Genomic DNA, 23,060 nt, shown 5'->3' on the forward strand with positions numbered 1-23,060 from the left:
GTGTTAAGCATAACACAGTTCTGCAGGAGTTAAGAATAAGTGACATAAATGCCTTTGTATTTACAGAAACACACACAAAAAAAATCAAATCAAAAACCAGAACCTTCGAACTTAAAAGAACAGACTGACTTCTTGTTTAATTTTTTTTAACTTTTTTTATTTGGGAAAAGTGCTTCTTACAAAAGGCAGCTGCAAAACAATACGTTATAGACCTCAGAACAATTTCTCATTCCATTTAAAAGTGAAAGGAGAGGCAGTCTAGGGGACAAGAGCAGCAGGAGAACAGATCACGGGGTATCCACAAGTCAATAAAAAACAGCAATAATGTAATGCAAGGTTAAAATTCCTGTGCTGGGGCTTTGGTGGCAAAGTAATTTCTCAATGCAAATTACAGCCAGAAACTGCACAACTGCCTTTGTAAGCAGTAACTCACATAAACTGAACAGCTTTACCAGGCAACCTGCCCAACTCAGCTGCAGAGAGGCACAAGTACCTCAAAGCAGCTGGGAGGCACAGCGAGTTTCTAGCAAAGCTCACGGCTTAAGTGTTTACATGAAGTTCTAAAACTTACAGAGCAATAAAGCTAAAGGGTCCTCTCTGGTGTTCCTCTGACCCCACCTTGGCTAACCGGATTTCTGCTCCTGGACAACCCTAATCATACACATGAAAGAGAGCTGGTGTATTAGGGGAGTGCCATCTATCAAGTTAAGCGATAGTCTAGTCAGGATCGTTTCCCAGTCTGGGCTGAGACCACTAGACCAGTTTCATGTCCAATTGGAGGCAAGACTTCATGCACCAAGAGGGGGTGAAAGATGGTTTAGTTATTTTTAACTTACACAGAGTCTCCCCATCCTTGAGGTCCAACTCTACATTTATCTGTATATACACATAGAGAGTTCTCCTTTCACAAAGACATTTTCCTTTCATGCTAAACACAGTAAAAATCCAGAACGTTCACACCTGGTTCTGGTTACACAGTAGTAATAGTAATGTGCAAGTAAACAGAGACCAAAAGTCACAAATGAAGACGTGTACATGAGGGGGGCTGGAACGGAGCTGATTCCAGAAAGAATATTTGTATCTGGCCTGAAATCAGAAATATTGGTACAAAGACAGAATAAAGGCCATCAGCCAATTTACATCCCCACTGCATGGCCACTGCTCATTTTTGTATCTGGGCTCTTCAAAATGAGTGTGGAAGTCCTGTAAACACTTTAACCCTGGAACTGGGTGAACTCTGTTGGGTACACAGATGAAGCAACAAACCTAAGCTAACTGTTTGACAGTTAAATTTATTTTTACAAAAACTAACATTTTAAAGATTTATTTATTGTTATTTGTTGAAACAGAGGAAAAACAACACTCCTGGGGTGGGAAAGGAGGGGAAGGGAAGAGACAGACCCTGGGTAAAAGTTATTACAACAGCACCTGGAATTGATCGGCTTGCCTAGGAGAAACACAGGCACTGCCACAACACCACAGGTAATAGCTACTGCCTGAAGCCAAGACAACAGTCCACACTCCACTGACAGGTGCTATAGATCCAAATCATAATAATCTTCCAGCTCATCGTGAAATAAGTCCCACTCATCCTCAGAATCCGTTAGCTCATCATCACCTCCGGCTGCCAACAGCATAAGCAACATCTCACCAAGCTCAAAGGTCACCACCTCATCCTCGTCGGTTTCAAAGGGATCACCGTTCTCTCGCTCCTCGATGAACTCCCAGAACCGATTCCTCCGCTGGGCCTGCAAATGGAACACAGGGATTTCCCCAGGTGATCCAGTGGTACAAAGTAGGAGCCTTTCCAGAGGCTGACATGCCCCTGGTGTACTTTCTGACATGCAAGAAATCACATTTCTCTTTCAGGGAGATACTGACCTCCAGCAGAATTAACCCTTACACACACCCCTATTACTGCTACCCAACATTTTTACTTCAGTATGTTGTAAGAAAGTTTTTTAAATTTAGTCTTTCCATCTTGGCCTCCAGCATTCACAAACTTTAGAGCACCGCTTCCTTCAAATTCACCATTACAGAGGTCTATCAGAAGTGGAAAAAAGATAAGTCAGTATTTCCCTATCCTCTTCTCGATGCAGAAGACATAATTCACACCCCTCCTGTGCTCTCAGTCTATTGAAAGGACAATTAATCAGCAGCACTAACCCGGTATCTACTTGAGGTTCCTACTTTGGGTCTTTGTGGCTCCTCTTGGCGGCCATCAGGATATTCATGCTTGTAAAAACAGTTTCCTCCAAATGGACAGCTCCCGCGGCCTTCATCAAAATACCTGCATGGCTTGTTGCTGGAAAGGAAAATATCGCAGCCCTTACTGACAGCACACCCCAATCAGACTTCAAAACTGCATTTACCTGCAGTCCACAAGGATCTCGGGTACCAGGAGAAGATGGCATTTTGTGAGTGAAAGAACTACATGCAGAAATGATTCATTACACTATGTGTGGACTGATGCATGCAGAGGGACACCAATGGTGTGCAGTGCATGAGCTTGGACTGCCTTATGGCTGCTCTACCAGTGTTTTGTGTAGAGAAGTGGAAGACTGAAGTGAAAGAACACAGGAACAGCTTTGGTAGTGTGTGCATGCATCTGTGGGCAGATAGGCAGAGATGTGCTTCACACGTGGCGGTGGAAACAAGGTGTGAAAAGTGGGGTTTACATTAACACCCTTCTTCTCCACGTGTGCCTTTATCTCAGCAGTCTCAATTTGATAAAAGGCTGCTTTGCTCATACCTCATTGCCTCCTTGTATTTCTGAATGAGTTTCTGCTTCTCTTCCTTCTCCTCCACCCAGTACTCACTTGGAATGACAAAGTTAGACGTGATCCGGCATTCTGGGCAGGACCTGGGAAACGAACAGACTGTGCTGCAAAATTCCACATTACAGGGCGCTCTCTCCTATATAAAAAGCCATGGCATATATCCATCTTTAAAGAGGTACTGCACTCATATACTTGCTGTACAACTTTTTCAATCTAGACTCTCTTAAAAGTGAAGAAAACCTAAATTTTCTTCAAGAACTAAATGGCAACGGCAGCTGGTCAGCTTGTCTCAGAAAAGCTTGAAAAAACACTTCACACAGACTCCTTTTTCTTTAGAATTAAATAAATTTATTTTGGTATTTTTCCTATATTTATTTCATTGGAACTTTGTATTTTCTAGAACAGCCTTAAATGGAGAAATGTTTTGCCAACTGAGTAATGCTCTAAGGCAGTAATGAATTAAGCAGTAATGAACTGGTTAATCTGTTTCCAGATTCCTGCCTGGGTGTCCAAGACATAAACGGTAACCAGTGGACAACATGCTACTAAATAAACAATAGTTATTTACTACCATTGAGTTTTGCAAACTTAACCCAGTATTAACCAAATCAGAGTGTAAATGTTATCCCTAACAATTATTTCACTCCTAAACTAAAAGTTAGTATGCATTAAATGCAGCCTCTGTGCAGCCTGCATCTGGAAGTCTGTTGAAAGTTGTCACAAGTTACTAAGTTCTTCCACAGTAACAAAGCACAATTGAAATGGGAAAGTGCCTCACTTTATAATCTTGCTCTCAAATTGTTTAGCACTCCTCCACTTGCGGATGCACTTGAGACAGTAAGTGTGGCTGCAGTTGGAGAGGATCCCAAAGCGGCGCTCGCTAGGATTAGCTTTCTCATACACCACCTCCATGCAGATCCCGCACACCATGTCTTTACTACGCTGGACGGCAAAGGAAAGCTCCATGTCCTTCTCGTGAGCTTCAATGCAAGACTGAAAAGGAGACACAAAGAAAACAACTACAGAGATGACTGCTCATCTGGTGAAGTCTAAGCAGGTTTTTAAACTCAGTTTGCTGTTTTGCATAATGCATGAAGTGTGATTAAGCTGAAAAAAATCTTTATGCTCAAAAAAAAATTTGTTCAAGTATTGGGGAACAATCAATTCAGAGTTCAAATTCCTTCCTTCAGACACTGCTTTTAAACATGAAAAGGCAATCTAAAAGACCATCCACTTTGACTAGGCAAAGAACAAAGCTCTAGTATCTTTAAGCAGACTGCTGTCCCAACACAGATAAGGAAATCCAGCTGCTTTTGAGTATGGCCCTGGCAGGAAACAGTCCAGTTTACAACCGGAATTTCATTCACTGCCTGACCTGCACACACCTTCAAATAAAAGGGAATTAGTAACAAGTGATTGAGGGAAGCTAGGAAGCAATAACTTACAGCTGTTAAACAACGGACAGTTGTTTGCTTACCTTTATGTGCTGAGATCGCTGTGCAGCATCAGTGGGATGCAAGACCTGCAGGCCACACATATCACACACGTCCCCATGGATATACACACAGTTTTCTCCATAACGACATTCTCCTAATGCAGCGTAGGGGCACAGCTCCTTCTTCATCTCCACATCGGCCTGCTGCTTCTCGTATTCTTCTTCAATCACCATTTCCTGCAAGGGTGCTTCAGCACAGAAAGGAGCAGCTGGGAACAGAATTAAGAACAGTAAGCAGCACATTCAGATTTTGAGCACCGAGAGTAAGAACACTCAGGGTTACCCAAATAGAATATCAGAAACAACCTAAGTTCACTTCAGTCCATGTTTACACACCCTCAATCTGAACTAAATGATTTTCCCCACTCCATTAATTTCAAGACCAATTTTTTCATCCTTCAACCCAGACAAGATTAAAGCTATCAAAGTTTCAGTGGTCAGGGAAGATCCATTTGCAGGCTAAGTCCACCCAGAAAAATTGCACTAGTCATCAGCAGCTTAATACAGACTCTGGTTCAGCAACCATTAAATAAGGCTACAGATCTCTCACTGCTTTCAGAATCAATTTCACTTTACTTAAAATTTTCACATCAGCTAAAGTTAACAGTTTTTTTTCCCAGAAATTACACAGCTGAAATAATAAAGGTGTATCCAGCATAACAATATACTAGTATGGCAATACCGCACCAGCAATTCCTTATGTGCAGGCTAATTAGCACACTGTTCTTCAGCCTGAACAAACTTTCATTTCTGGACTCCCATGCGTCTCTAGGATTAATAGAAAAAAGTGGTGTCCACATCTCTCAAACTAACTCCATTCTACATCTTTGCCAAAAAAAACCCCAGTCCTTAACAGACACCTGGTCATCTTAGCCAGACACATAAAACTGAAATTCAGGCCATTATCACTGCATTCTAATCTGGCTATCAGTTTTGCAAAATCCTAAGTAAATTCCCTCACCTAACCTTAAACTGAACTGAAATCTGTATCTTTTCCCCATTTAGACAGCTACTGCTGAACACTCCTCCCTGTACCTCAAACACCTGCTTGCCTGCCTCACCACAAGTCAGCCTTCTGAGATTGTTACATAAGTAGGATGATGACTGAATTACAAGACAAAAGCAGTCAGTGAGAAACTGAAGGTGTAATAAACATAAAGCGTTACTATATTCAGAGTAAACACCAGGAAGAACAGCAGCTGGAGTTCATTTACATGACCAGAAGCTGTTACAGAGTAGCAAGTCATCTATGCTATAAGAAAGTGTAACTTTTAGAAGCTGTTCAAGCACTAGATTTGGAGAAGCAAGCAAAAACTACCAAAGGCATACTTGGATCAGTTAAAGTGAAGGACAGACTCCTCAAAATTAATCAGAGGCTGCACACTCACACATTTTTCATCCCCATGGAGCAAAGACATAACAACAGGCATGTATCAGTCTGTTAGTTTTAGGAAAAAGAAAAAGCAAATGCATGTCCCTGCGACTTTTGAGGAATAAGCAAATATTGAAGATTAGTGTAGAAAAACATTAGCTCTCAAGATAAGATCAAGTCGTCTCCTTGAACCATCTCAGACTGTAGTGGTCACTCAGTGATCCTGGAGAAGTCTGTTTGTTAGAAACATACTTTTCAAAGCAAGTGAGTAACTGAGTAGCAAGTCACCTGGCAACCTGTTCATTTTCTATCTGAGATTCCCAAACAACGTTATGTTCATTAGCACTTCTTCCCCATGAGTTTTAGTAAACTAGCACCAAGAAAAATGACAAGAAACCATGCACTAGGCTCTACAGTCTCTCCTGAGTAGCTCAATAGAACATGAAAATATGTACTTACTTACTTAAATCCCACTTGCCCTCCCATTTGAAATCCATTTTCTCCACTTCCATAAGAAGTAACAAAAATCACAACTACCATTCAGTTTTTAGTCCCTCAACTGTTGCATTTGCCAGTGTTTGCTCAAGTTAACGTTGTCACAAATTTTTTTACCTAGTTGAGGGCCATGAAGATGGTTAGAGGGATGGAACACCTCCCCTATGAGGAAAGGCTCAGAGAGTTGGGGTTGTTCGGCCTGGAGAAGAGAAGGCTCCGGGGTGACCTTACTGTAGCCTTCCAGGACCTGAAGGGGGCCTACAAGAAAGATGAAGAGGAACTTTTTACAAAGACATGTTGTAATAAGAAAAGGGGTAATGGTTTCAAACTAAAATTCAACATGAAAAAGGGTGGGTTTAGATTAGATATTAAGAAGAAACTCTTTACTGTGAGGCTGGAACAGCATGTATATTTTCTGTATCTTCTGCACTGCAGCAGCTACAGTTTTACTTCCTCTTTGAAACCACAATTAGAAAAATTCAGAAGACTTCACTGCCGCAGCAGTTACAAATCCAACATCCCTCAGAGTAACCTTTGTTCTCTGTGACTGTTTGCTGTTTCCAAATCTCTGTTCACCAGTAGGTGGACTCAATCCCCACCTTCTCATTGCCCATTTCCCCAGTCAACAGGGTAAATTCATAGTAGTGGAAAAACCGGTTTGTTAACTTTGATCCGCACACCACCTGCTTGCACTTAGGACACACTTATCTTTCAGTAACAGGAAGCAGACACCAAATTTATTGTTTCTTGTATTTCTGCCTTTCTACTCTTCTTCAGTTACTGCAGAACAAGTATGGAAATGTGGCACATCTGTACAACTAACAATCGAATACCTGAAGAATCATCACTATTTTCTATGCTAGGTCCTGAAGTCATCTTCAAGATACTAGGTTTAGCCCCAAATCAGAGAACTGTGGTAAAAGGTGAGCATTATAGTCCCAGCTATGCATGGTTAAACTGCCAGCCTTGAATCTTTTATCATTTGTAAGAAAATTTAAAACACACAGGCTTCTAGGGAACGTTGAGAAATAGATTTCATTTTGAAGTTTCCAAGTATCTCTACATTTCTCCAGCAATTTGACAAGAATAATCTGCTTGAAGGCATACACTACAGAACACACTGCACACATTTTTATTTCTGTAGCTTAATAAAGACAGTTGCTTCAGAAAAGTGAAGTTTTTTTTAAAGTCACCATGGGAATTAGCATCATGTAGTACTGTTCAGAACAGAAACAGATGAGTATGTTCACATCAAGTTTCAAAAGCTATAAAACAGACTTGCAACAAGATTCACAGAAGAGAATGCTATTTAACTTAATCTTGCACAAGTTTGCATGAAAAGTATTCCTAACCCCTAGAAAAAAAATTGCTTTAGTAATACTAAGTTAACAGCGTAGTGACTTAGACTTCAGGAAGAAGCACCAGCTCTTCTATAAGGATTGTGTATATTTAAAAGATCTCTGGCTGTTCAAACCAGCAATGAATTGATCCCAGTGGAGGGCCAGCCAGTCATTAATGGGGCTGACTCCCAAGAAAAGAGACTGACTCTTCTCAGATGTGCAAATGACAAGAGACAGAAGGCAAGCTGAGGCAGGGAAAAATCCAATTACATACTAGGAAAAAGGCCTTCTTTGTGAAAGAAGTCAAACATCATAAAGGATACCCAGAGGTTATAACCCTTTGAACATCTCTGAGGATAGAGATTCAACTAAACAAAGCCCCTGCCAACCTTTAAGCAGGAAATGAACTAGATGAAATCCAGAGGTTCCTTCCAATCTAAATATTATATTCTGATTATTATATTTTTAAAACCCTCTGTCTCAACAAGCACAGAAGCTGTATCTTTCATGACAGTAAGGTGGCACATTCACAGGTAGCGGTCAAGTTTTCACTCCTTTGGGGTATACTCAAGTTCACAGTTATGCAATTCCATAATCAAACTTCTTAACATTAGCAAACTGTTTGTGCCACTTGACCATTCCTCTTCACCCTCCTCAAACTGGATGGCAGGAGGCTCCAAGCAGCACCCTGTAACACTGAGAAGGTCATTCTCTTTCCAAATCTGAGAATCTGAGCAGTACCGTGGAGACAAAGCAGTATAATCTGAGCACTCTATGAGATCTTCAAATTCTTCTGGATGCAAGGTGTCCGTTTTGAATTCAAACATTTATTTAAGTACTCATAGCCTCCTCATGCCTTAGAGAGACAAATATTATGTTAAAGTGAACACCTTCAGTCTGCTTTTCACTTTAATTTGAAGACTGTTATATTTTGGCAGGAAAAATGGATAAGTATGCTACTCAATTAATGTGGTCCCATTTGATGAGTTTCTTCAGTCTCATTCTCATTGTGAGCTGTCGCAGTATTAGAAAGTGGAGTTGCAGAAAGCTAACTAGAATAAATAATTTTCATCTCTGGCCATGGGATTCACAAAAGTAAGCATCAGGCTTCAATTCCTTCTACAGGAATCCGTATCTCCACTGAAAAACGTTTGAAAGACTGCAAACCTACCCCAAACCAAATCAAACAACCCAAAACACAAAGGCAGCAGATTATCCCTCCAGAGTAGCAATATTAATTTTATCACCAGTAATTTCCTGTCCCATCCCATATGCAAATTAAACTTCAAGGTGATTCTTAAGTCATTCAGAAACATAGCAAGAGAAAGCCAGTCATGCAGAGACTGACCTGAAATATACCAGGTTTCAGTCAGTCCAACTACTCACGTTGGAAAACCCAAGCTCACTTGAACTGATCAATAAATGTGAATAGCTGTACTCAAATGCATTAAAATAAATGCACTACACAGAAATTATTGAGCCATGATGGAAATTCACTGTTATCCCATGATCAGCTTACCACGTCCACAGTATGGCTGCCCAGGGACAAACTCCACTGCATTCACCCAGTCTTCAGCCCCTACTCCTGCTGCTGCCAGGTCTGTATTTTCATCTTCTATCTCAGCAATAAACTCTTCAACTGTTTCAGGGAGCGATGCAAACTCTGAGGACACTGATGGATAGATTTCTGCCTCTGGGTTAACATCAGTCACTTCTTCCTGTATTAGTGGCTTGGTATGCTCATATCTAAAAAGTTAAAACACATCATGTCAGCTTTCCACAAGAAAATACCTCCAGACAGCAGCCCCATGTACTGAAAATAAACTAATGAAGATGTGAACATGCTATTTGGAAGAAGGACCCAGAAATGGCTAGGATGAGAAAGTCACTGATGACCCTTCACAGAGAAATGCTTCCACTTGTGCAATCTGTCAGCATTGTTTAAGAAAACACAAGGTCCTCCAAGATTTTGGAGAAAAAGCAGCACAATTCTTACACTCAGAACAATCTTCAAATATGTCCAAAACAGGTCAGTTATCTATTACACATGTGTAGTATTGCTGAATGAAAAAAATGAGTTTATCCAGCTTTATAAAGAGAAGACTCAGGACACTGTCTCCAACTACTTCACGGGAAGCCACGGGAAAGATCAGCCAGAGTCTTCTAAGAGGCGCAATGATAGGATGAGAGTCAGTAGACATCAGTCCAAAATGGGAAGTTACAGCTATGAATATTAGGAAAAAAAAAATTGCTCTAAGAGTAGTTAAACACTAGAATGGGTGCACAATCTTCATGCTTGCAGATACTCAAAGCTGGACAATGCCTTGGGCAACCTGGCCTCAGCTGGCACACATTCAGAGATTCCCCACCAACATAAATTATTCTTTTCCTGTGTCTCAGCATCTTGCCTCATGCAGATTTTACACTAAATTTGAGTACTTATTCCTAATGCCTCCTTCAGCTTATTGTGGAAAATGATAATCAGAACCCTTTTAACCCTACCATCCACAATAAACAGGAAGGCACCATTTCCCTCAAAAATCTGTCTTCTGGCAGCAGACTACATGGGGAAAATAAATGACAAATACACTATTGTAGTCTTAGGTATTTGCTGACTAATTTCAAGGACAACAGGAGGGAATTTTTTGAGGTCATATGGAAGTTTGAAGTGACTGTGATTCACTAAGCTTGTGTCAGAATAAAAACAAATAAGTGTCAAACAACAATTCTTGCATATTAAAGAGGTGCTCCTAACCAAATGTCAGCTTGGAAATCCTACTCCTACAAAGCACAAATTTAAAATTCTATGCTTCAGAGCTCTACACCTGTGGCCTCTAAAGTGTGTGCACCATAATAGGTGCCCAAAGCAACCCAATGGGGTGCAGGAAGAAAATACTGCAACTTAGTGGTTTTTTCCCCTTAAAAATAGAATAAATTACTATTATTACTATTAAGATACATGTTGATGGCAGTGTTCTCACAGTGCATCCATGAGAGAGCCCACGTGTGGTATGTGTGAGGTATCTGATCTTGTTTTACCTAAACTAGCCCTGACAAAGTGAACAAGTGGCTTGCAAAGATGCCTGCAACTGTGGGCTGACGACAGCATTGATAATGCCAGCAAAAGCCAATAAGAAAATGTCAGAGCTAACAGTTCTTCTCCTACTATCAGCTCCTCATCAGCCACACTATGGAGCAAAACAATGCCAACCTAATCAGCTGTTGAACTCAGGGGGAGGGGAACCACAGAAGAGACCAAGATTACCAAGAAGGCAATCTGAAATATGGATTTATATTCACTATTATTAATGAAGAACCGTGCCCTCGGTGTATGCTGTACCTTCAGATATTAGCTACTGAAAGGATGAAGCCATCTCAATTAGCAAGGCATTGAAAATCAGAACATCAGAACACAAAGACAAATCTCCACATCTTCCCAAGATGTTTCAAGTCATGTGCTACTTAATCCAGTACTTTGCAGAACTTCACAGTAAGGGTTTAGAAACATCTTTTGAGGTTTGTTACATAACAATGAAAGACAAAAAGCCATGTGCCATTGGACCACTTTTTCTTCCTGCTGTGGTAAAAATCACTGAAATAACTCATGGAAAACGATATGGTGACAAAGTAAAATGCATTCCTTTGTCAGCAAATACTGTTGGGAAATGCATAGAAAACACTGCTAGAGTTTGAAGAAACAAGCAGTAGAATAAATTGTGCAGAGTGGGAAGTTTGCTGTATGACAGAAGGAAAAGTACAGATGTTTTTCACATCTCAGCTCATGATACTTGCTAGATTCTGTTTCTCTACTGGTACATCTTTTCTTTAGTGTATCGCAAAAAGTAGTTCATATTGAAACATTCTCAACAAATTACTTCTTTAACAAAGACAAAAAGATTCACTGGACAGGATATCTTCTCAATTACCAAGTATACAATTACCTTAATAAAAACAATGCTTTATGGAAAAACCGTGCAAGTAAAACCACTGAAGCAGCAGTTGCTCTGACCACAATAAGAGACTGCAGGGTAAGGGTGCAGGGATAGCACCCCACCAGAAATTCATCACTGCATCATTCACAGGCAAGATATTGTAGCAAAGACGGATCCAGAAGCAGCCAAGTGACACTAGAAAATGTCATCAATATAGATCTTCAAATAGTCAAATGTTCACTGCAGTTATGAGGTGGAGAGCTACCATGAAAATCTTCCATACCACACAGATGTTTGCTGATTATCTCACGGCAAAGCACTTAAAAATTGTCACGGATGAGTTATGCATGTTTATTTCACAAAGACAAGTGCTGCAAATTTGCTGCCCTTTTCTGTGATGACAAGTCAGTGCCAGCAGTATGCTGCTGAGCAGATATTAAAACAAACAAACAAAACAACACAACAAACCCAAACCAACCAAACCCAATCACATTCAAACTGTCCCTCCAAGATAAAGTCATTCTATGAACAGATAACTGCTTTTTGAAGGAAAGTTGTGGTATGGAGACAACACTGTGAAAATGAAGTGTTTCCACTATTATGTGATTTTATTGCCAAAAACTATCCAAGTGTGTCAACTACAAAAACCTTTCATATCTTGCACACTTAAACTTGGAAAGTGATTTCTCTAACATGTTTAAAAATCTTTCAAAATCAGAATTCCAGAGTATGTTGGACCCATTTGCTAAAAATATAAAAATGCAACACCTTCCAGTTAATCTGCACTAACAGCTGATTGACATCAGGGAAGGTGGAAACTTACCAGCTAAATTTATCACACATTAGTACATGCAGCCAACAATACACTTCCTTTTGGATCTACATATCTTTGTGAAAGATCTTTTTTCAGCTACGACTGCCATTAAAACCAAGGACTGAAATGAATTAAACTTCGAATGGGACCTTCAAACGACTGTATCACAAAAATGCTACTCTGAGATTTTAAATAATAAAAAACCCCACTGAATCAACATTACTGTCAGTAAAAAAATATTATTACTAATCAGGTTTTTAGTGACAGTAAAAATTGCTTTGGACTGTTTATAAAATATTTATTCAATATTTTTCGTTTCACCTTTAATACACCTTTTTTAAAATTCTGGTTTTGGGTTGTGTTTTATAATGTACATAACATTAGTACAGTAGTAGATGTAAATACATACATATAAATTATAAATAAATGTGTATGTTGGTGGGAGCTCAAAAACATTGAACTGATGGGGTGCATGATCCAAAGTTGGAAGACCACTGATCTACACAATCAAAAAAACAACACTGGCAGACAGAAGACTACAGAGAGGCATTCTTTGTTACCTTTCTTACATATAGTAACCCCTTATGAAACATAAAAGTGAAGCTAACTATGAGCTACCATACAAAATAATGATGCAAATGTTTAATCACTAATTACAGCTGCAATAAGACAGAATGTTAAAACTTCTGGTAAGTTTTAATAAAATGAATTATGAAACATTCCTAAGCCCTTGTAAAGCTTTGCTCCCCTAGGAAAGTATCTGTTTTTCTTCTTCACAATTTGTTTTTTGTTGTAATTTCAGGGGTATGGATCAACTCATAGTATGCTTTCATAAAGCTATTTTGTACAGGCAACATCTTAGAACTTGTATGACCAACTCCAGTTACTTTCCTAAAATGGTAGTTCCAGTGTCAGGCTACCAATTCCTCAAAAAAAACCAAACAAACAAAAAAAAAACCACCAACAAATCATGAAGAAAAGAAATTCTTACCTGTTCAGGCTTTTATGATCACTTAAATAGTGTAACTCATTTTCATCCATTCAGCTAGTCTGAATGTAATCTCAGATTTCAATTAATCTACTCACGTTATTAATAAAAAATAAGACAAATCCCTGCACTGACAACCATCACTTTTATGAAAACCAGTTATCACCTTACCTTTGCTCATTTTTTTGCATAGCAAGCACTGGTATTTAGCAAGACAAGAGAGTCAGCAAAAAGCTATTTTTAAAAATATCTGAAGTTGCAATGGAAAAGGAAAGCACTAAGATTTACTGTCTTTCCCTGAGCTCTCTACTCAGGGATTCAGAGTGCAAAGCTTCCTGCAGGATGGCCAGGGGTATTTCTTTACCTGCAATGATCTCCATAAGCACAGCATCCTCGCTGGTAATACCTGCACACCATGGCAGACTGACTGGTGGAGAGGTCATGGGAGTAGCGGCAGTTGTCTCCCTCCTTGCAGACTCCATGCATGAAGTATCTGTAAGAGAAGATAAATGGTGAGTTAAGGAGAAGCACTGAAGCTGCAAAAATATTTGGATGATCTTATTATTCTTTAATCAAGGTATGCTGTATTAACAACAGCCCTAAAGACCCATAGGACCCTGCCCCAGTATAACCATCAAATGAGAACATTTGAGGAAACACGAAGCCTCAGCTACTCCAGTGAACTGCGCTGTACATTTAGGGACTTGCTATTACAAAAGCCTGGGGAAAAAACACAAACCTATAAGAGCAAAGTTATCCTGGGCTGTGACACTAAGAGGAAAGAGTCTTGGACCAAGTAGATTGGCACTACATTTTACTTGTAGCCCCTGTGTCCTGATACAAGAAAAACCTTACTGAAACCCAGCAATGGATACAAGACTCAAATCCAGACACACCCTAAATCACCCAAGGTTTAAAATCTATTCTGGATTCATAAATAATTCAATTAAATATGATTTCCTCTCCAAGAATGAAAAACACGTTAGTGATGGATAATCACATCTGACAAAACACACACATTAGCTCCTGTGATAGGAGTCAAATAAATCAAAGTGCCCTGCTTCAATACTGTGCTGCTTGTCTTGAAAAACTCGGACAGTTTCAAAGCTTTTGAGGACAGTTTGATCAATTTTAGCATGTCAAGTAGCACAAGTTTAATTCAGCATCTTCAATTCAGTTATTCAAGAGAACTGTAGAGTGGTTTTCAAAATTTTTTCAATTTTAACCTAGAAGAATAAGACTCTAGAAATTCAATGCACCATAACTGTTCAGATTCAGTACGTTCAAAACTACAACAGAAAAGTTCAAGTACACCTGTCCCAATCCACATAAAAGTATTAGCAAAGAAAAAAAAAGGAAAAAACAACAAAAAAAAATCCTGTGTAAAAATTGAATCCATAAATGTTTACCAACACCTCAGTTCAGAAAGAAGCCGCACTGCCTCCAGATAACAACCTGCAAACTCTGAACTCACTGGAAATAGGAAGAGCTAGTAAACAAGAAAATCTGTGAGGATTTAGGTCTCATACCAAACACTACCTGAGGGAAGGCTGAGAAGCAGATAATACCCGTCTAAGCCCACATTGCTGCTGAATGGTGCAGTCCTGCCCTCCTCCTGTTGCACGCTTCCAGCACTTTGCAGAGCCAGCAGAACCAGGCCCTCCAAGCAGCTGAGTGCAGCCTCGCAGCCAGCACAAGAGACAGGGATCATCTTTCAGCAGCCACAACTAAGATTACGACAGCTCTTCACAGAACAGTACATTCAAGTTGAATATTCCTGGCCAGGAAAGGTGATAAGATGTTGAACTGCATGCACTTCTACGCAGCTATTTAGTCTACTGTATTTTTAAGAAGTCAGAGAAAGCCAGTGAACAATGCACTAAATGACCCAAGTAGAGCTACATCTGCAGTCCTGTTTTAGGCAAACATTACAACCTGAGGTTGAGTGTTTAGAGAGCTGATAACCCTCCATATGCAATACCAGTGGTATATTCAACATACCAAAAATTAAAAAAAAAAATCTCAACTAGCTTAACAGAACACAAGCTGACACTCTCCATCAGGCTGCAATCCACACTCCAAATCCCCTGTCTGTACCCTGTAGACAGATTAACCAGGTACGAAATGTGATCCTACATAAGAAAAAAGCAGTACAAGACCCAGATGAGGCTCTGCAGGGTCAGGTGGAGGGACAAACAGCAGGAACAGGGTGTTGCAAAAACAGAACAAGGCCCATCCCTGCAAATATAAAACCAGTTATCTCCATCATGAACAAAAAACACACAAAACCTCCTAAAAGTCACAGTCACCCACTCAACAGCATAAATCACCTATGAAGACCCATGTCAAAAGGAAAAAATCAACACCCAACCAAAAAAAAAAAAAACACCTGTACTTAACCTCCCACCTTCCCACCTTCCCCAAACAAACAAAAAAAGCCCCCCAAACAAAACCAAAAACAAACCTAACCACCCATGAAGTCATGGAACTAGAATATAACTGGAATTTCTGCCTTGATTGCTTTTAAGAAATGGGAGTCACACCGAAAGGGTAAAAAAAAAAAAAAAAAAGACTTCAGATTGCTTAAGGTTTGTTCTTTAACAAGTGTTATCTCCTTTGCTTATTTCCACTCGGCATCGCTTCCCCAAGTGCTGGGGCAGCAATTTCACAACCACTGGCTGGCACAGACCAGGAAATGGCTGCAATGGAACCTGACATTCTTTTTACTGCCCCCATGGTTATTTTTAATCTGGATCAGATCACTGCCCAACCACTCTGCACAGCCACTCTGCTCCTTGAGCCAGCCATGTGTTGGGACACCACTACAGCTGAAACAAGAGACTGACAGAAAGGCTCCTGCCTGAAGTGAGGACATCTGATAGAAACAATTTGGCCAACAAGACTTCTAATAACCCCAAAATCAGATTCTCCCACTGTGTGATAGGGAAAATGAAGCTCCAAATCCCTTTCCTTCCTTCCAAATTTACATCAGAAAATCCTCTGAAAATGCAGATTCTATGTAATTCTGAAAGTTGCCAGAATTATATTATCAGAATATATTTATTATATTGAAATTGTAGGCTATAAAGGGCAAAAAATAAACATGAAACACTCCAAGCTCTAATTCACACATCACTCATAAAGGCCTTCAATCCTATGCAGCAAACTCAGCATTATTTGAACACGACTGGAGTGGGAGGGGAAAAAAAATATATTTCTCTTAGGATTACACCCCAACTTCTTCTCCTCACCAAGAGTTAAGATTTTTTACTTTAAGGTCACAAACTACACTCTACAGGTAACACTCTACATATCGAATGGCACTGTTTGGCTAAAACACTTTGGCCAATTCAAAAAATAAACAGAGTGCATTATTTTTGGGGTAAGATAACGAAATTTATTTTGGAGAGCATCTTTACTTATGGAGTATTCAATTTAACCCTGCTCAACAGCAATGCCAGCCTCTTCATTCTGGTTATAGGAAAAAGGCACCCTTAAAACTGAGAAATATATGAGTTATCTGCCTTACACACAGACGCGTAGAACGACATCTGAAATTTGCATTTGGTCAAGTAGTCGGGGAACACATGTAATTTCATCTGAAAAGATAAAACTAGATCAAGACAAGCATATAATTGGATTTTCTCTGAGCCTCTGTGATGCTGTCATCCAAAAAAGCACTTATTGTGGCAGTGCTCTCTGTCCTTCCAATTCAAATATACAAGTGTAATTTGGTTAAGCTGCTTGGGGAGCCAGACTAGAGAAGTCATCAGGGTCCAAGTTCAGATAATTTCCCCAGTTCAGTTCACTGCACGATTGTAGAAAACATGAGTGACACCAACACATGGAACAACTAGACAAAATTAATAATTGCCTGTATTGGCATTTTATCACTGAAAAAGGTTCAACACATGTCTAGTTAGGAATGCCTTGATCAAAAGAGCATATCCTGATTTTCACAGGTGTTTCTCAATAGGCAAATTGCTATCGCAAATTCTTCCTTCAGCAGCTTTGGAAGCTTGCAATGCATTTCCTTATTCAGATGTATTCTGTTCTTCAGGTTTCTGCTTTCAGGTAATGCTAATTTGTTTTATCAAACTACTGGTTCAGCTAAATTAGAATGTTAAAGCCAACAGCAGACCTCCTTCAAAACCGAAGACACTGCCATGACAGGCAGATGGGGAAACTCAGGATAACATCCATCTGCAGCCATTACCCTCTTCAGGTGCCATACAGAGACAGAATTCCCAGGAAGAAAGCAGCAGGAAGGAGGCTAAGCATGCTGCTCTAGCACAGCTCCTGGGTCTTCAGCCACATTACTTGCCAATGCAATTCCACTGGAGTTAGTAAAATGGGGGAAAAAAAAAGAGTTGATCTTCACAGCATTTAGCTCATTGTCCCTTCTCCATAACCTCCTTCAGAAGTTAGCTCAGCTAACCAGGGGATGCAGACCGGAGCAGCCACAGGCAATCCAGGCAGGCCGTCAGGAGGTTTGTGCCCTGCACCTCATCAAAGAAAAAAATACCTCACCCAGGTTTTCAGGAAGAACTAAGAGACAGCTCTCAAAGTACAGCACTTAGTTGCTATGGGTTTACAGCACGTAGTTGCTATGGGTTTTATTTACATTCAGCTCTAAAACAAACAAGTGAAATGCAATTTGTTTACATCAACTCGGCATGACATCTGGAAAACACAAACATGGAGCAAACAGTGTCAAGCTTTTGGAAAAAAAAGACTGGCTACAGCACTGCTCAATAAAACCATGTAGCCATTTGAACTGGAAGGACAACCATTTTTTATTATTTCAAACATATCAATGAGAAAAAGATCATAATAACAAACAAGGTCTGAATTAGCTTTGTTCCCCTGCCATCTGTTCCAGTTTAAAATACTGTATTTTTTTACAAAAGACAAGCCTCGAAAACTGCTAAACCACAGAAGTAAAAACACAACACCTTTCTTGTCACCTCTTAGGGAACATAATTTCCCATATTTCACCCTGAGACTTCTAAACTTTAGCTGCAAGAAAAACAGAAGGGTAACATCAGCAAAACTGTATGTGTAGGAGAAACCAAAGTCCTTCTTAGTCATTGTGTCTCTCACTCTGAGATATTAATCATCCATCCCAAGGATATCACACTGGTATATTAAAACTCATTAACCAACCTATTTATCATATCAGATATTCAAAGGAACAGCAAGAACTTATGGTACCAATTTTAAGGCTTCCAGTTTCCATAAAACAGCAGTATTTCTGCACCAGCCATCATGTGCTAGCTCCTTATACTGAAGGGACTGTCTCCCAAAAGTTTTTCAGGCAGCATTTACTGTCACCCCTATGATGATTCAACTAAAAATGCCTGTGAACAAAAAATAATTGTGCAGTGTTACTCAAACAGAAACTGTTCTACCTCCTACACTAAAAACCTGCACTTTGAAATTTAACTTCTTAATCTCACTGTTAAATCCTCCAGCTCATTTATAAAGGTAAACCAAAATTTAACAGTAAGAAACATATCTTCCTAAATATGAATATATCCCATCGAAACCAAACATGGAAATCCCACATTTTTATCACAGGTTCCTAGAAGGGCAAATCAAAATTGCTAATTTCACTTTAAAGCCTGAGTAAAGCTATTCTCCCTCCAACTTGAATGGTCCCATAAAAATTAATAAAGCAAGCAATGGGATAACTGGCAGGATTAGGCAGAGAACAAAGAGTGGAGATGTCCATTAGATCCAAGGCCAAGATCCCATTGTTTAATCTCAAATTAAACCACATTAACCATTACAAAAGAGCAGCTTTAGCTTCTCACTCGGCCCGAGTGTTTGCAAATAAATATATTCTCTTGACTCTCTGCACCGCAGGACGCTGATGAACTTGACTGCCTCTGTGCTACGGCAGTTGCTGTCTTCAATAAATCGATCCTGCATCCATACCTATTCCATTGCTGCCTCACGAATCCAATTTGCCTAATTGAGCCTTTCGATCTTCAGAAATTACGAGGCAAACTCGAATAGAGGGAGCACTGACCTTGCGTCTCACTTAAAGCTGAGCTAAGCACGGTTCCCGGTCATTTCCTCACCACCACCGGCATCAAACATTAACCCGGGGATTCGCAGGCAAAACGCTCAGCCTGCAGCAGCCCCCGGAGAGCGCTGCTGAACGGAGCTTCCCGAAGGGAAGCAGTGAGCTGGGCATCAGCCAAAACTGATGCGGAGCAACAGCGAGCAGGGAACGCTTTAAACACCGCGGGGCACGCCGAACAGACACAGCCAGCGAGCTCCCTGCGAAAGCCGAGCAGTGGCTCCTCACGCTGCTGCTGCAATCTGCCGGTGAAACAAATGGGGAAAAAAAGCAAGCAGAAGAGATACAAAAGAACTCAATCAAGATCTAGAGGCTCTTCTTTCCTAACCAAGGGATGGTTCTTTTCTCTTCGCAGTGACTTAGAATTTATTTTTCCACAAACGCGTTAAATGTAATTTAATTTATTAAATGAATAAATTTTTAAAAATCAGGAGACGCTCATCGATGTTAATCTTAGATTATCATTTGCTTTTATATTAACTAATATATGTCTACGTCCACAAAACTCTTCTAAATTCCTTTCTGCCTGCCAACCGACCAGAACTGTAGGTTTAAAAATAGTCCATCTGGCAAGCTTTAAAACGCGCAGTACGGCTTGCGTAACCCTAGAGAGAAGATTTATCAGAAATATAGTTTAAAGGAAAACACGGATAGGAAATGACGCAGCACACAGAACCTCTATGTGACACAGGCAGGGCCACTTTGCACATTCTGCAACATGTCACAACCTATTCCTACTCCCCGCTTTAATAATTAGCTTTCGCTGTATCAATCAAGAGTTAATCCCCAATTTTAAATTTCGATTGAAACGCTCAACAATTCAAATTACGTCGCATTTCCTGCTTTGTCGCGCTTTGCGGAACGCGGCTGCAGGACTTCCTTTCACACGGCGTCCTTGGCGCCGGGCACTGCGGGCCTGTTCCCGCACAATAAGGAGCGGCCCACGGCTCCCGGTGCGGCGGCGGCAACGCTCCCGGCGCCCCGGCCGCCGCAGGCGCTAGGCCGCAGGGAACAGCCTCGCACGAGGCCGCGGCTGGAGAAAGGCCGCGGGCCGCACCGCCCCCGCCGGCGGGCCCGGCTGCCGGCGCCGCGCCACCTCCGCCGGTAGCCCCGCCCGGGGCCGCTCCCGCCCGGGCCGGGGCCGTTCGCCACCCCCGGGGACGCGCGCGCGGGGCGGGGCCGGCGCGCGCCGCGGGCGGGCGCGCGCGGCGCGTACGTGACCGTGGGGGGAGGGGCGGGGGGGCGGCGGTGAGGGAAAAGGCCCCGGGGCGGGGGGGGGGGGGGCAGCGCGGGGAGAAAAGCAGGGAAAGGAAAAGAAGGACGAGGAAGGGCGGCCGCGCCCGCCCGCTTCCCTCCCCCTCCCCACCCGCCGCGGACGGCGCGTACCTGCAGGTGACCTGCTTGGTCCAACCGCCTCCCCCAGGCCCCGCGGATGGCGGCGGCACGGCCGCGAAGTCGAAGGCGACGGCCGCCGCTCCCGCGGCCGCCGCGGGTGACCCCAGGGCCGCGGCCGCCGCGCCCGCCGTTGTCTCCAGCGCCGCCACCGCCTCCGCCATTACTGTTTATCCCGCAAAGCGGCGGCAGCGCCGGAACTTCCGGGAGCGGATCCTTCCGGCCGCGCGGGGCGGGGCGCGGCCGCGGCACCGCCCCCCCGGCCGAGCGGCGGCTCCCGTTGGCCGAGCGGGACGGGCGCGCGCGAACGCGCCGGGGGCGGGGCCGCGCCCGTGCTGCCCTCGCGCGGCCGCAGGGACCGCGCGGCCCGTGCGCGCCCCCGTGGCGCCCCCGGGAGCGCGCCCGGCGCAGCCCCGCGCCCGGGCGTGGGGCCCGGCTCGCCCCGGCGGAATCAGCCGGCGGCGGGAAAGGGCCTTGAACAGGAGGCAACGACACGGAACGGCGACGTGGCGCCGGCGGAGGGGCGGGGAGCAGAACGGGACAGTGGCGCCGCAGAGGCCCAGCCCAAAAGTTGGCACTAAGCCAGCCGGTGCTGCACTAACGGGGTGAGAAACATCGCGTCCTTCTGCTGCAGTATCTCCCTCACTGCAGATGTTCCAGAACCTTCTGGACTCAATGCTGTGTCGTGTGCCCTAGGACGGCCCTGCTTGAGCAGGGAGGTTGGGCCGGGCCGGATGATGGTCCCACCAACCCCACTTATTCTGTGATAACTCCTGGTTGTGAAACTACTGTTTGCCTGATCCACATGGTGCCCTTGGCTTCCTACTGCCAAGAACCTTAAGCCAAGTACTAAACACATTCCAAAAAGATAGTGACAAGCTGGGGCACAGGGGCAAGGTGAAGGGAGAACCCTGTCACTGCAGTGTTACTGATATTTTGCCTCTCTCCATGAAAATATATTAATAAATCAAACATAACCAGGCCATCAGTCACTCCAGAAAATACTGAAATGAAGCCTTTGCTCTAAACATAGTCACTAGGACAGTACCCTAAGATGCTGGACTTTAGGAAGAGCACAGGAGAGAAGAGGTACATCTGTTCTCAGGTTTTCCTTGAAATAGTTACTTCAGTGCCCTTGAACTACCTAATGAATGAGGCAATGGGAATGCTTGCTGGCATTTTCTGGAATATGCAGAATCCAGACCTGGGCAAACAGAGCTCTGAATTAAAAGGTGAAATATACATATCAATTTTAACAAGCTTCAAAACAAGGTTTTGAGCTTGCATAAAACACACACACACACACAAAAAAAAAAGGCTAGTTCTTGGAATGAACTATGAACTCCAACAATCTTGGAATGAAAACCTTCTTTGAATGATTGTATAAGGCAAACCTTCTTCCAGGACAAGGAGTAATACCCAAACCCAAATAAAGACCTTGATCCAGGCTCTCTAGGCAGCAGACTCCTTCCTGATATTATCAGCACAGTGATCAATACCAAATAGCTCATAATTTCAGTTAAACAAATCCCTGTTGTAAGCAAGCCTGGATGTTCAGTGGAAAACTGTCCCATGAGAATTGGGAATACCTTTTTAATATCTAAAAGAAGAAACTTATTTACTGCACCTGATTCCATCACAGAGCATTTTTCATGCAATGTTCAGCACTGAAATAAAAGTTCAAAAACTGCACCAGGTGTGTATGTTCAGTCTTGCATTCTGTCACAAATGGCTGGAGGAAAAAATACTTCATATTAGAAAAAAAAATTCAAATACTTTTAAGCCATTAAGATAATCTGGTAAGTTATTTTGGATCCATTAGAATGATCATGAAAATCTGCTGATGAAAGTAGAAGGATGTCAAGACAGTTAAGAGGTTAAGTCACTAAAGAGCGACTTTGTCAGACCTTCATATTGGTTAGACTGTTGCCCTGACAAAACAGACAGTTCCAGGCACCATAGTTCTCACTCAGGTAAAATAAGTGATGGTTAAATGTCTTCTGTATGATTCTGCACGTCCCTAGGAGGCCTCCTGGATATTGGCAGCCTAGAAACAAGCTTCAAAAACAGAGAAACACCAATAAGCAAATCCCAGCCTAACAACTGTAAATAGATTCTTAGAAATCAGGTACACAGGGAAAGGAAAATACTGTCCCATGGTGGACATGACAGAGTGACAAAAGTAATGTGGAATTTCCCATTTCCTTAATGCCTCCAGCAGTGACACTCCTGAGAGAGGAAAGGCTTCAGGGGAGATGTAAACTCTAAGAATCACTGAGAAAGAAAAATGCCAGGGTGGTGGTAGGGTCCAGCTCCCAGTGAGCAGTAGGAATCTGCCATGGCAATTTCTTTGTTCCAAGCCGC

The 23,060-nt window shown here is 42.2% G+C and overlaps 2 protein-coding genes across 3 annotated transcripts in view; one reads left to right on the plus strand and one right to left on the minus strand.

Annotated features, from left to right (window-relative positions):
- Positions 1–140: 140 nt before the first annotated feature.
- Positions 141–20,923, minus strand: MKRN1 (makorin ring finger protein 1). Of its 2 annotated transcripts, none has more exons than XM_038153106.1 (9): positions 20,691–20,923; positions 13,581–13,709; positions 9,002–9,228; positions 6,260–6,400; positions 4,258–4,484; positions 3,559–3,773; positions 2,753–2,863; positions 2,191–2,305; positions 141–1,748 (listed from the first exon to the last, which is right to left on the minus strand). In XM_038153106.1, the coding sequence occupies exons 1-9, from the start codon at positions 20,858–20,860 to the stop codon at positions 1,536–1,538; spliced, it is 1,548 nt and encodes a 515-aa protein (XP_038009034.1). In that variant the 5' UTR covers positions 20,861–20,923; the 3' UTR covers positions 141–1,535. The 2 variants fall into 2 exon arrangements, with proteins under 2 accessions (XP_038009034.1, XP_038009033.1); XM_038153105.1 differs by having other exon boundaries at positions 2,167–2,305; positions 20,691–20,921.
- An 81-nt stretch (positions 20,924–21,004) lies between these two features.
- LOC119707738 (pseudouridine-metabolizing bifunctional protein C1861.05-like) overlaps positions 21,005–23,060 on the plus strand; it is a 29,205-nt gene continuing 27,149 nt past the window's right edge. Inside the window, exon 1 of the mRNA XM_038153099.1 lies at positions 21,005–21,301. The gene's annotated coding sequence lies outside the window, so the exon portion shown is untranslated. The remainder of the gene's footprint in view (positions 21,302–23,060) is intronic.

Source organism: Motacilla alba, chromosome 1A, assembly GCF_015832195.1.
Source record: "Motacilla alba alba isolate MOTALB_02 chromosome 1A, Motacilla_alba_V1.0_pri, whole genome shotgun sequence".
Classification (NCBI taxonomy): Eukaryota; Metazoa; Chordata; class Aves; order Passeriformes; family Motacillidae; genus Motacilla; species Motacilla alba.